General features: G+C 37.0%; 1 protein-coding gene and 1 pseudogene across 8 annotated transcripts in view; both read right to left on the reverse strand.

Annotated features, from left to right (window-relative positions):
- Positions 1 to 14,216, reverse strand: part of PIBF1 (progesterone immunomodulatory binding factor 1) — a 256,111-nt gene that overhangs the window by 109,252 nt on the left and 132,643 nt on the right. For all 8 annotated transcript variants that reach the window (XR_013526041.1, XM_054252534.2, XM_078348275.1 and 5 more), the window contains one exon: positions 12,558 to 12,708. Coding sequence is in view for 7 of the 8 variants with exons in the window: in XM_054252534.2 (XP_054108509.2) it covers positions 12,558 to 12,708 (151 nt within the window). In the remaining variant the exon portion in view is untranslated. The remainder of the gene's footprint in view (positions 1 to 12,557; positions 12,709 to 14,216) is intronic.
- On the reverse strand, positions 222 to 2,119 carry LOC100401816 (ATP-dependent RNA helicase DDX18 pseudogene; annotated as a pseudogene).

Here is a 14,216-nt window from a genome sequence, read left to right on the forward strand (position 1 = left end):
TTAAAGATTTTGGACTTCTAAGGTTTTTATAGTGTTCGGTCTTATGTTTATGTCTTTAATCCATCTGGAGTTAATTTTAGTGTAAGGTGTCAGGAAGGGGTCCAGTTTCTGCTTTCTGCACATGGCTAGCCAGTTTTCCCAACACCATTTATTAAACAGGGAATCCTTTCCCCATGCTTGTTTTTGTCAGGTTTGTCAAAGATCCGACGGTTGTAGATGTGTGGCATAGTCTCCAAGGCCTCTGTTCTGTTCCATTGGTCTATATCTCTGTTTTGGTACCAGTACCATGCTGTTTTGATTACTGTAGCCTTGTAGTATACTTTGAAGTTAGGTAGTGTGATGCCTCCCTCCAGCTTTATTCTTTTTGCTTAGAATTGTCTTGGCTATATGGGCTCTCTTTTGGTTCCATATGAAGTTTAAGGTGAGACTGAATGTCAGAAATTTTAGACCAGAAGAAGTCAAATTCACTTAATGGAACCTTGGATTGTTTCAAATAGTGAAGAAAACCCAATTCTTCTGGGTACGAAATGAGCAAGGCATGCCCTCTCCAATTTAGGCCTCTGGCTGTTCTACCCACACGATGAATACATTCCTTAGGGTCAACGGCAGGGGGGTCATGCTGAACAATCCAGTCAACTTCAGGAATGTCCAGTCCTCTTGCTGCCGCATCTGTATATAATAGTGTTCCAGAGTCTGTATTGCAGAACTGGAAGAATGCGGTTATATGTTTATTTTGCTTTTGCTTTCCATGAATGGCCAAGACGGGCAAATCAATGTAGTTCAGCAACTCATAGTGGTATTTCACAGACATACAAGATGAAAAGAAGACCATGAGCTTCTTCTTTCGGTTCTTCTTCAGGAATGTAAAGAGCAGAAGGAATCTCTTTGCAGAAGGACAAAAAACATATCCCTGCTCAAGACCATCCACTGTTGCATAAGCTTTATCATCAACAACACCAACATACAATGGCTCCTTTTTCAGAGAAATCCTTGCCAGGTCTTCAACTTTTCGAGTTTGGGTGGCAGAAAAGAGCATAGTCTGTCTACATGTTGGCAAAAGTTTAATAATTTGCTTTAATTCCTCTTCAAATCCAACATCCAAGATACGATCAGCTTCATCAATATCCAGACACTGCAGGTTGTTATACATGAACCCTGGGATATTCTGCATATGGTCCAACAGACGGCCTGGTGTGGCCACAATGATGTTGATCCCATTATCAAGTTTCTGTGCTTCAGCAGATCTGTTACTGCCACCCATTATCAACCCATAGGTAGGCACGTGGTGAGTCATTAGCTCCTTAAGGACACCAAAAGTTTGCACGGCTAGTTCTCTAGCAGGTGAGAGAATAAGGACTCCCATTCCATTTCTGGGCATGAACTTTAACTTAACAATGAGTTCAACTGCAGGGATGAGAAAAGCCAGGGTTTTACCACTGCCTATGTTTGCAGCTGCTAGAAGAGCCCTGCCTACCAGAAGTGGTTTGTTACTTTTGTTGAATTGCAGTCATGTTTGTGAAACCCATTTCTTTTGCTGCCTTCAGAGTGTTTTCATTGACAAGATTACATAGAGAAGCAAATAAAGTATCCTGAAAAGCTCTAGTCAGTCTCATGGACAGGCTGGGCACCTCACTGTCATCTTCATCATTACCTTGCTTTTCTACATTATTTTCTGTTTCTTTAGGAGTCTCGGCACTTTCTCCTTCAGATTCCCCTTTGTTTTCGGTTTTTGCTTTTTTTGTATTAGGCCCAGCTTCATTCACCATTTTTCTCTTTTTCTTTTTTGATTCTGAATTGGGAGACTGCATTTTTGCTTCTCCACTGGTAAATACGGTGGATTTCTGGGGAGATTTTTTAACTTTTATATTTTCCACTGCTTCTTGAGACACATCTCCATTTTGAGCTTCTGACAGGCCCATATTCATAGAATGTTTTGATTTTTTTAACTTTTCTACCTCCCATTGCTTCTTCAGACACATCTCCATTTTCAGTTTCTGATTGTCAGATTTGAGGCCTGCAACTTTAGGTTCCGCTGCTGCAACTTTAGGTTCCGCTTCTTAATCTTCTTACACTGGAGTTTCACCGGCAGGTGAGATATACTGTCCAAGAAGTGCCTAGACCACCGCGCCACTCAGTACAGCTGCTCAATTCTCTGGGCTGACATTATTTCAAATATTCATTATTTTATCAGAACAACTTTATTTTGATTTGCAACAATAAAATTATGTACTTATGTATGTTACTCTGTTAAAAACTGTGCGCTCAATTAGGAAAGGAGGAAGTCAAATTGTCTCTATTTGCAGAGGACACAACTGTATATTTAGAGGACCCCATTGTCGCAGCCCAAAATCTCCTGAAACTGATAAGCAACTTCAGCAAAGTCTAGAGATACAAAATCAATGTGCAAAAATCACAAGCATTCCTATACACCAATAACAGACTTAAAAAGAGCCAAATCAAGAGCAAACTCCCATTTGCAATTGCTACAAAGAAAATAAAACACCTAGGAATACAACTACAAATGATGTAAAGGATCTCTTCAAGGAGAACTACAAACCACTGCTCAACGAAATCAGAGAAGACACAAACAGATGGAAAAACATTCCATGCTTCTAGTTAGGAAGAATCAATATTGTGAAAATGGCCATACTGCCCAAAGTAATTTGTAGATTCAATACTATCCCCATCAAGCTACCAATGACCTTCTTGACAGAACGGGAAAAAAACCACCTTAAACTTCATATAGAACCAAAAGAGAGCCCATATAGCCAAGACAATTCTAAGCAAAAAGAACAAAGCTGGAGGCATCACACTACCTAACTTCAAAGTATACTACAAGGCTACAGTAATCAAAACAGCATGGTACTGGTACCAAAACAGAGATATAGACCAATGGAACAGAACAGAGGCCTTGGAGACTATGCCACACATCTAGAACTGCTGGATCTTTGACAAACCTGACAAAAACAAGCATGGGGAAAGGATTCCCTGTTTAATAAATGGTGTTGGGAAAACTGGCTAGCCATGTGCAGAAAGCAGAAACTGGACCCCTTCCTGACACCTTACACTAAAATTAACTCCAGATGGATTAAAGACTTAAACATAAGACCTAACACCATAAAAACCTTAGAAGAAAACCTAGGCAAAACCATTCAGGACATAGGCATAGGCAAGGACTTCATGACTAAAACACCAAAAGCAACAGCAAAAAAAGCCAAAATAGACAAATGTGATCTAATTGAACTCCAGAGCTTCTGTACAGCAAAACAAACAATAATTAGAGTGAACCGGCAACCAACAGAATGGGGAAAAATTTTTGCAACCTACCCATCTGACAAAGGGTTAATATCCAGACTCTCTAAAGAACTAAAACAGATTTACAAGAAAAAAAAAATAAACCCAAAAGAAGACATACATAAGGCCAAAAAACATATGAAAAAATGCTCATCATCACTGGTCATCAGAGAAATGTAAATCAAAACCACATTGAGATACCATCTCACACCAGTTAGAATGGCGATCATAAAAAAATCTGGAGAAAACAGATGCTAGAGAGGATGTGGAGAAATAAGAACACTTTTACACTGCTGGGAGGAGTGTAAATCAGTTCAACCATTGTGGAAGACAATGTGGTGATTCCTCAAGGATCTAGAAATAGAAATTCCATTTGACCCAGCAATCCCATTACTACGTATATACCAAAGGGATTATAAATCATTCTATTATAAAGAGATATGCACACGTAAGTTCACTGTGGCACTGTTTACAATAGCAAAGACCTGGAACCAACCCAAATGCCTATCAATGATAGACTGGACAAGGAAAATGTTGCATATATACACCATGGAATACTATGCAGCCATAAAAAATGATGAGTTTGTGTCCTTTGTAGGGACATGAATAAATCTGGAAATCATCACTCTGCGCAAAGTGACACAAGAACAGAAAATCAAACACTGCATGTTTTCACTCATAGGCAGGTGTTGAACAATGAGAACACATGGAAACAGGGAGGGGAGCATTACATACTGGGGTCTGTTGGGGAAGACTAGGGGAGGGATAGTGGGGAGTGAGGAGGTTGGGGATGGATGCCAGATATAGGTGACGGGGGGATGGAGGCAGCAAACCAACTTGTCATGTATTTACCTATGCAATGATTGTGCTTGATCTGCTCATGTACCCCAGAACCTAAAGTACAACTAAAAAAAACCAACAACAACAACAACAACAAAAAACGTGCAGCTCTAAGCATGTATTGATGGCCTCGGTTTCTTTTCAATGAAAAAAAATTCTGTGAAAATAATTTACTTTTAAATTCTGCTATTGTCACACCACTTCCAAAAAAGGAATTTTAACTAACAGGTTAACATCTTCTAGGTAAAAAATTGAAATGCAATGACATTTTACTGCCAGTTGGGATTAAAAAAACATGTATTTTTTTTAGCCAGAATTTCACACTTGTTGCCCAGGCTGGAATGCAATGATGCACAACCTCTCGCCTCACAGGTTCAATCGACTCCCCTGCCCCAGCCTCAGTATCTGGGATTACAGGTGTCTGCCACCAAGCCCAGCTAATTTTTTTTGTATTTTTAGTAGAGACAGGGTTTTGTCATGTTGGCCAGGCTGGTCTGGAACTCCTGACTCCAGGTGATCTGCCCGCCTTGGCCTCCCAAAGTGCTGGGATTACAGGTGTGAGCTACTGCGTCCAGCTAAAAAATACTTCATCATAAAAAAAAAAAAAATCTCAAAAACCAAAAAAAGTATTTCATCAAAGGGCGCAGTTTTAATACATTGTTAAAGCAATGACATATAAAAACTTTAATAATATTATTTATCAGCAACCATTATTTAAATGTTAAAAAGATAAATCACTTTCAGGAATATTTCAGAATTAAAACAAAGCCACATATTTTACAACCATAATGATGTTTCATTATCTGCATGACTATCAATGTAATATGCATACATTTGTTGATTGGCCCTTCTGTAGTAAAGATTTTAGAAACATTCATTAACTGCTTTCCTATCTTTCAAGGTGAATCAGGGTTACCTTTCTGAGGAAGAATTATTAGTCGTGAGAGACATATGGAAGAGATGAATGCATGTCATTACCAATACTATGATCAGCTATCAGATAAGTTCAGATCCAAGATGAGTTCTCCAAATCAGCTCTACTAGAACTAGAGCTAACATTTAGATATGTAACTGACACTTGTCTCCCCTTAATAGTTCTAAATTCAGGGGATAGAGGGGTAAATGTAGTTGACATCTCAAAAATCCATTGATTAGATATTAATAGACATGCTAAGTATGAGTTTAATACTTAATGGATTAATAAATCATGGGATAACTATTCTAGCAGGGATTAATTATGGAAACAATGTATTATACAACGTGGTAAATGCTACTAAAGAGATCTGAACAAGTGTCTTAGAAGCAGAGCACAGAGCAACTACATCTGAGTGCCACTATTTCCCATGGCACAAGGTATAAGGTAGGTGTGAGGAGATCGAGATTCAGAGAAGGAACAGAAGAGAAGTGCAAGTGCAGAAGCACGGACTTGTAAGGTATGTGAAGTTTTAGTTATTGTGAGGAAAGTGGCTGAATTTGGTCTGGAGAATGGTGGTAGCAGAAAGGTAGACTTAGTTTCAACAGTGAATGATAGTAAAGTCTTGTTTGCCAGGCTAAGTAGATTTTATTCTACAGTCAATAAGAAACTATAATACATGACCAATTGATTTTTGTTATTGATGCAGATGTTATTTAAAACATTCCAATAATGGGAAAGAGGATGGCTTAGAATAGTGGCCCAGAGAATTCCTAACAAGTTATAATAATAATATTTGAGACCTAGTCCATAACAGCAGTGGAGAAGAGAGCTTGGATTCTAGACAATTGAGCAGGTGTGGGAGTGAGCTGAGGCACTCATGATAGAATGAAGGAGGAATAAAGGTTGATGAAAGCTAGTAGAGTGGTTAAAGTTTACTAGAAAACCACAGTTGCTCATCCTTTGGTATCCCTGGGGGACTGGTTCCAGGAACTCTGAGGATACCAAACTCCACAGACAATTAAGCCTGTATATAAAACGGTGTGTATCTGTATATAACATATATACACCTTCCCATATATTTTAAACATGTCTGGATCACTTGTAATACCTAACATTATGTACATACTAATATATATAGTTGTTATGCTATATTAAAAAGATGTACTTTTAAAATTGTTTTTTCCCCAATATTTTCAATCCATAGTTGATTAAATCTGAGATGCAGAATCTGCTAATACACTGAGCAACTTATACAGGAAAATTAGTAAGTTTCAGGGAAGAAAGAGAAAATGCAAATAATGTTAAATTTTCAGCTGTGCATGGTGGCTCATACCTATAATCCTAGCATTTTGGGAGGCCAAGGCAGGAGGATTCCTTGAGGCCAGGAGTTTGGGACCAGTCTGGGCAATACAGTGGGACCCTGTCTCTATAAAAAGTTATTAGGCACAATGGAATGTGCCTGTAGTCCCAGTTACCTGGGAGGCTGGGCAGGAGGATCACTTGAGCCCAGGAGTTTGAGACTACAGTGAGCTATGATCGCACCACTGTGCTCTAGCCTGGGCAACAGTGTGAGATCCTGTCTCTAACTACAGAAATTTAGCCTATTGATAGTAACTGAAGTTGTGGAAAGGGGTAAGATTATCCAGAAAATAGTTAAGTGATGGAAAATAAACAATCAAAGGCAAATGATTCAAGAAGCAAAGAGAAGAGAATTCTGAGAAATTAGACAAATGCCTAGTGGACGTTTTAAGTAGGATGAGGATGTGCAGCAGGTAACTGAATTTAACAATTAGAAATGTAGGTGTTTTTTTTTTTTCTAATTTGAGTTTATTTAGTTTGTCGGCAATACATGTACTTTCAACAACTTGCAATCTTTGAAAGCTAAATTCCTCAAATATCCAAATAATACTTATTTTATTACAGAAAGCAATACAAGTATAAATAGGAAAATTTGCTGTGGTTACACCTTAATAAATGAAGCCTAACAGTCTTCATGTCAGCTGAAATTCTCAATTAAATGGCAAGCCTTTGAAAATTGTAAACAATGCAGTAATAAAAAAGTCTGTGCTCATTTCTTTGAAATTTTAGTTAATCAGTAAGTATTCATTAAATAAAGATAAGATGTATTCTAATTTCCAAAGTGAATGGACAGAGAACTGGAAGTTATTGATCTTACAGTACGTCTATTTTATTTGAAGTTGGTTTAGACAGAACAAAAATTAATTTCTGTATTTTTTTCCAATGCTTTTAAGAAATCATTTACACACATGGACACACTGAAAAACCTGTACAGTATACATCCCTATACTCAACATCTGGAATTTTTTTTTTGAGACAAGGTCTCAATCTGTTGCCCAGGCTGGAGTGCAGTGGCATGAACAGTCACTGCAGCCTTGATGCTCAGGGCTCAGGCGATCCTTCTGCCTCACCCTCCGATGTAGCTGGCACCACCAGGCCTGGTTCATTTTTTAATTTTTTCTAGAGAGGGGGTCTTGCCATGTTGCCCAGGCTAGCCTTAAACTTCTGGGCTGAAGCAATTGTCTTGCCTTGGCCTCCCAAAGTGCTGGAGTTAAAGGTTTGAGCCACTGTGCCTGGCTCCGACATCTGGATTCTAAATCGAACATTGTACTATGTGTTTATTACACACATATTCATCCCTGTTTCCATGAATCTGTTTTTTTAAATGCATTTCAAAGAATGTTTCGGACATTTGCACACTTCACTCCTCAACAGTTTAACATGCAAATCATCAATTACAGTTTAGTATTTATTCAGTTCTTTTCTAAAAATAAGATTTGTAACTGTCATCATGTATAAATTTTATTTTTACTTTTTAAGTCTATCATTCAACAAGTTTTGAAATGTATACACACGTGTTGCACAAACCTTGTCAACATATACAGAACATTTGAACACCCTGCAAAGTTCCATCATGTCACTTTTCTCAGTTAATTCTTGGTGACAATCATCTTTCAGAGACAACTACAGTTGTGATTTTCTTTTTAAAATACTTAAAACACTTTTTTTTATCCTCTACCCCTTGATTTTTTTCATCATAGATTACTTCTGCCTCTTCAAGAACTTAGTATCAATTTAATTACATAGTATGAACTTTTTCCAGAAAGACTTCTTAGACTAAGTATGTTTTTCAGATTCCTCCATGTTGTTGAGTAAGTCAACTGTTTGTGACTTTTAAGTGAGGAGAGAATTCATTCTACTACATGAATGCATAATGGTTTGATTAGCCATTTTCCTTTGAGATAAACACCTTGGCTGTTGTCAGTTTTTGGCTGTTACCAGTAAATTTCCTATGAACATTCTAGTAGAAATATTTTTAGGTGCATATGCTTTCTTCTCTCTTGGGTAAGCAAGGGAACTGCTGGATCATGGATTAGACTGTTGATCATCTTGTAAGAAATTGCCAGTTGCTCCACTTCTCACCAACATTTGGTACAGTCTTTCTAATTTTAGCCATTCTTGTGGGTATACCGTGGTATCTCACTGGGCTTTTAATCTGCTTTTCCCTCATGACTAGTAATGTTGAATACTTTTATTACGCTTATTTGCCATTCACATATCTTCCTTTGTGAAGTGTTTGTTTAAACTTTTTGCCCATGTTTTAAATGGCTTTTTTTTTTATCACTGAGTTATATGAATTTTTAAATATATATTTTGGTATATTAACTTCCTACTGGTACTGTAACAGACTGCCAGACTTTATGTTTTAAACAATATAAACTTATTATTTTATAGTTCTAGAGGTCATAATTCCAAAAATCAAGTGTCACTGGTCTGAAGTCAGTGCTTTGTAGGGCTGGTTCTATCTGGAGGCTCTGTGGTAAAATCTGTTTCCCTGACTTTTCCAGCTTTCAGAGGTTCCAAAGAATAGGACATGGACATATTTATTTATTTATTTTTAGAGACGGAGTCTCACCATGTTGTCCAGGCTGGTCTTAAACTCCTGAGCTCAAGTGATCCACTTGCCTTGGCCTCCCAAAGTCCCGGAATTACAGGAATGAGCCACAATGCCCAAGAGGACACGAACATCTCTAGAAGGGTGTTTTTCAGCCCACCATACTTGGATATAATTTTTTTGTCTAATCTATGTTTTGTGAATATTTTCTCCTCAATGTTTTCTTATTTTGGATACCATTTCTTTGTCAGATATAAAATTGTGGTTATTTGAGTCTGTGGCTTGGCTGTTTCTTAATGGTGTCTGTTGAAGAATCGAAGTTTTAAATTTTGATGACATCTACTTTATCAGTTTTTCTTTTAAGATAATTACTTTCAAGGGCCATGTCATAAAAGTCTTAAGTATCCCAAGTTGCAAAGATACTCACCTATTTTTTTGTTACATATTTATAGTTTAGCTATTCCATTTAGGTATCATCTCAGATTAATATTGGTATATGGAAGTTTATTTCCATAAAGATGTCCAATTTTTTTTTTTTGAGACGGAGTTTCCCTCTTGTTACCCAGGCTGGAGTGCAATGGCGCGATCTTGGCTCACCGCAACCTCCGCCTCCTGGGTTCAGGCAATTCTCCTGCCTCAGCCTCCCGAGTAGCTGGGATTACAGGCACGCGCCACCATGCCCAGCTAATTTTTTGTATTTTTAGTAGAGACGGGGTTTCACTATGTTGACCAGGATGGTCTCGATCTGTTGACCTCATGATCCACCCACCTTGGCCTCCCAAAGTGCTGGGATTACAGGCGTGAGCCACCGCGCCTGGCCAAGATGTCCAATATTTTAGCACCATTTACTAAACAAACTTTCCCTTCCCCATTTGTTTGCTTTGTTGCCTTTGTCAAAAATGAAATTGCTATTTAAGTATGGATCTATTTTTGGGTTTTCTAGTCTGTTTCATTTCTGTATTTGTCTTTCCTTATGCCAGTACTATATTAGCCTGACACTGAAGCTTTATAGTAAGTCTTGAAAACAGATAATGCAAATCTTCCAATTTCTTCTTATTTTGTGGGGAAGAAAAGGTCACACTATGTTTCCCTCACTGGAGTCCAATGGGTATTCACAGGGATGATCATAGCACCCAACAGGCTTTAACCTTTTAACCTCTAAGCTCAAGCAATCCTCCTGCCTCAGCCCCCCAAGTAGCTGGGGGTATAGGAGTGCACCACCACACGAGGCTTCAAGTTTTTTCAAGATTGCTTTGGATATTCTAGTCCTTTGCATTCCACATGAATGAAATGCAAAAAAGCCTGCTGCCATTATGACTGAAAGAACACTGAACTGATAGAATTCACAATATATTTCGTGATTTTTGGAGGGAAGGGGGTTCCTTTAATTTACCTTAGCAATGTTCTCTAGGGTTTTTTTGGCTTAAATTTATTCCTAAGTATTTGTCTTTTTTGATGCTACTTACTTCTCTAATTGTTCACTTCTAGTATATTTTGGGTAATGACTTTATGTCCTGTTATATTCACTTTTCAGTTTTAGTGTTTGTTTTCTAATCTGAAAATACATTATTAATCCTTTCTGATTTTTATATATTTTATATCTTCTCTCATCCTATCTCACAGGTTAGGAATTCAAATACAGTGCTTAATATGTCATATAAATCATGAAAATACGAATCCTTGTCTTACTCTCCCCCTTTATGGGAAAAGTATTCAATATTTCACCATCAAGTACAATTTTAGCTGTTGGTTTTGTAAATGCCCTTTTTCAGATAGAGGAAGTTCCCTTCTATTCCTAATTTGTTTAGACAAAAGGACATATGCAAAGTTATGGAGAAAGAGTATAAAACTGTCAAAACAATAATCAGACATGGAGGAAAATGGCAAGATATGAAAAGTAGAAAGATAAACATGAGTCTAATCTAACAATTCATGTAAAAAATTTGACTTTATTGTTTTAATGAAGACAATAAAAGTCATTAAAGCAGGCATATGAAAGGAAAATTTGAATTTTACAAAGATTACTTTGACTCCGGTGAAGAAACTGAAGATAAATTTAAAAAGTATTGCAGTCATCCGACACTGACCTTAGAAATGGGAAATAAGACAATGATAGGAAAGAAATAAAAGTTTTTCTTACACTGCCCTGCAAATAAAATAGAATCCTTATGTGAAAATGTACCTAAAATAATTAGAACCCTACCTAGATTCAAATTCAACCTCAACTGAAGTTTAAACCCATTTTTATAAGAATGCCATGGTTATATGACTTTTGAACACAAAAAATGTACTGTAGCAAACATCACAGCCAATGTTAATTTAAAATATTTATTAATGTTAGGGATAAGACAGGAATATAACATAACAAGAGGGAAAAAAAGAAAAAAAGATAGAAATTAAAGATCAAAGGTTATAATACAAGATATCAAATGAATTTCTATTTGTATGTCAAGACTCATTCCAAGGCTGGGAACAGTGGCTCACACCTGCAATCCCAGCATTTTAGGGTGAGACAAGTGGATCACCTGAGGTCTGAAGTTCGAGATCAGCCTGACCAACATGGAGAAACCACATCTCTACCAAAAATACAAAATTAGCTGAGAGTGGTGATGCATGCCTGTAATCCCAGCTACTTGGGAGGCTGAGGCAGGAGAATCACTTGAACCCGGAAGGCGGAGGTTGTGGTGAGCCCGAGATAGTGTCACTGAATTCCAGCCTGGGCAAAAAGAACAAAAGTCCATCCCCATTCCCCCTCAAAAATAAGACTCATTCCAGTGTCATCTCCCCTCTTAGATATTCCTTGCCTCCAAGGTGGGATTAATTAATGATCTCTTTTGTATTTCCACTGATACTAAATGATGCTTATAGCATTTATCTTATCTTGCTACTCTAATTATTTGTTATTATGTTCATCTCTCCCAGTAGATTAGACTAGAAACACCTTGAGGTAGGAATTATTTCCATGAACTCCTAATCCTCAGTTCCTGACAGATGTAAATACTTAATAATTGTGGAATAAGTGAATTAGATAAAAAATAAAAAAAAAAGCTATCATATTTAACCTGTTCCTTTTTTGACTTCGATTTCTGTGACGAAGAGATGAACTAATATTTGAAATATAGACTTTTATTTAGAAATGGTCACCAATTATATTTTAACAAAATATACCAAAGTAGTTTTATTCTTTTTCTTTTCTTTTCTATTTTTGAGACAGAGTCTTGCTCTGTTGGCTGGGCTGGAGTGCAGTGGCATGATTTAGGCTCAATGCAACCTCTGCCTCCCAGGTTCAAGCAATTCTCCTGCATCAGCTTCTGGAGTAGCTGGGATTACAGGCACCTGACATCATAGCTAGCTAGCTAGTTTTTTTTTTTTTTTTTTTTTTTAATTTTTTAGTAGAGACAGGGTTTCATCATGTTGGCCAGGCTGGTCTTGAACTCCTGATCTCAAGTGATTCGCCCACCTTGGCCTCCCAAAGTGCTACAATTACAGGCATGAGCCACTGTGCCTGGTCCCAAGGTAGTTTCAGAAATAATGTCAGGCTTCTTTTGTTGCCAGAAAAATAAGCGTTGTGCATGTGTGTGTGGGGAGACTTACTTTCTGCAGTCTGCATTATTATTTCATCAAGTTCTTTTTCCAATTTCTCATAAATGTCTAGCCTTGCTTGATGCTCTGAGTTCTGTGCTTGAAGTTCAGTAATGCGTTTTTCAGAAGAGGCCTGGAGACTATAAAATTCTTTGGTTAAAACCTAATAGTGGAAGAGAACAATTACAAAGGCAGAATTAATAGGTGCACAGTTAAGACAAAAACATGATGCAAACACATATGTAAGGCTTTTTTTTCCTTTTTATTATTTAAATATTAAGAGAAAGTAGCTCAATTAAGATAACTAGTAGGGAAACTAAACTTATTTATTTATCTCTAAGGTAAATAATTCAACTGTTTTTAACTGAAAATTATGAAGCACCTTATCCTTATAAGCTGAATAAAAAACAAATTTAAAATTAGAAATAATTAATGGAGTAATATTAGCATTTGCTTGTTAGAATTAAAAAAAATACAATGTCATATTTACATAGAGGTCATTTATCTGGCAATCAAATTGAGAGAGGCTTACAAAGCTGTTTGTAAAAACGATAAACTGACAATAAGTCCGTCAATTTTCCATCACAGCTTATTGAATCCACTCTTACTATGATCTTAATAACATATCCGGTTTTCTGAACAGTCATAAATTTAAAGCAGCAAATCAAAAGGTAAATGTGAAGTGCTGCTTGAGGCAGTATCAGAAAATGCCTTTGTGAAGAAACTGTATTAAAACACATTAAAAATGAGATGCAAAAGGCATGGAAATTGGAGTCATTTTGTATACAAGCAAAAAATACTACACTCCAATGATAATTCATTGAAGGAAACTCCATGACAACAATGATAAATTAACTAAAAAAAGAGATGCCTCTAGTGATAAAGAAATGTTTTGATGCTTAAATTCCAATTATCTAGAACATTTACTTACTATCACAGACTAAATTACAGAGTGGATTACACCTGCTTCCTAACACATCATAAGCAATATACTGTCTCCTGAGAGGCAACAGACTACTACAGTGAAGAATATGGTTTGGAGACAGAAAGATTTGGATTTCAATATGGTCTTGACACTTATTAGCTGCAGTCTTAGGTAATTACTTATTATTTATAGGCCTACCTTAAACCATTGTTGAAAGACTTAAATGAGATGATAAATTTACAGTGCTTACAGAATACAGTAAGTATTGAACAGTACTATTGCTAAGAAATTTAATTATATGACAATTCTGTATGAAACAGCTCATGCAAATAGAGTTCCACTAATATAATTATCATGAATTCTCTACAATAAAACACTTTTAAAGACAACTATTTTCTCTAATGACAAAGTTTACCTTAAAACATGTATTTGATTGTGCTGGCTTCTGAAAAAAAAGCACATATACTTAAAAAAAAAAGTGTATGATTATGGGCTGGGAGACCAGCCTGGCCAACATGGTGAAACCCTATCTCTACTAAAAATACAAAAATTAGTTGGAGTGTGATGGCAGGTGCCTGTGGTCCCAGCTAGTGGGGAGGCTGAGGCAGAAGAATCTCTTGAACCCAGGAGGTGGAGGTTGCAGTGAGCCAAGGTTACTCCACTGCACTCCAGCCTGGGTGAAAGAGCAAAACTCCATCTCAAGCAAAAAGAAAAAGGGTATATGTTTTTTGAGATGTGAAAAAAGG

The sequence above is a fragment of the Callithrix jacchus genome, chromosome 1 (genome assembly GCF_049354715.1).
Source record: "Callithrix jacchus isolate 240 chromosome 1, calJac240_pri, whole genome shotgun sequence".
Lineage (NCBI taxonomy): Eukaryota > Metazoa > Chordata > Mammalia > Primates > Cebidae > Callithrix > Callithrix jacchus.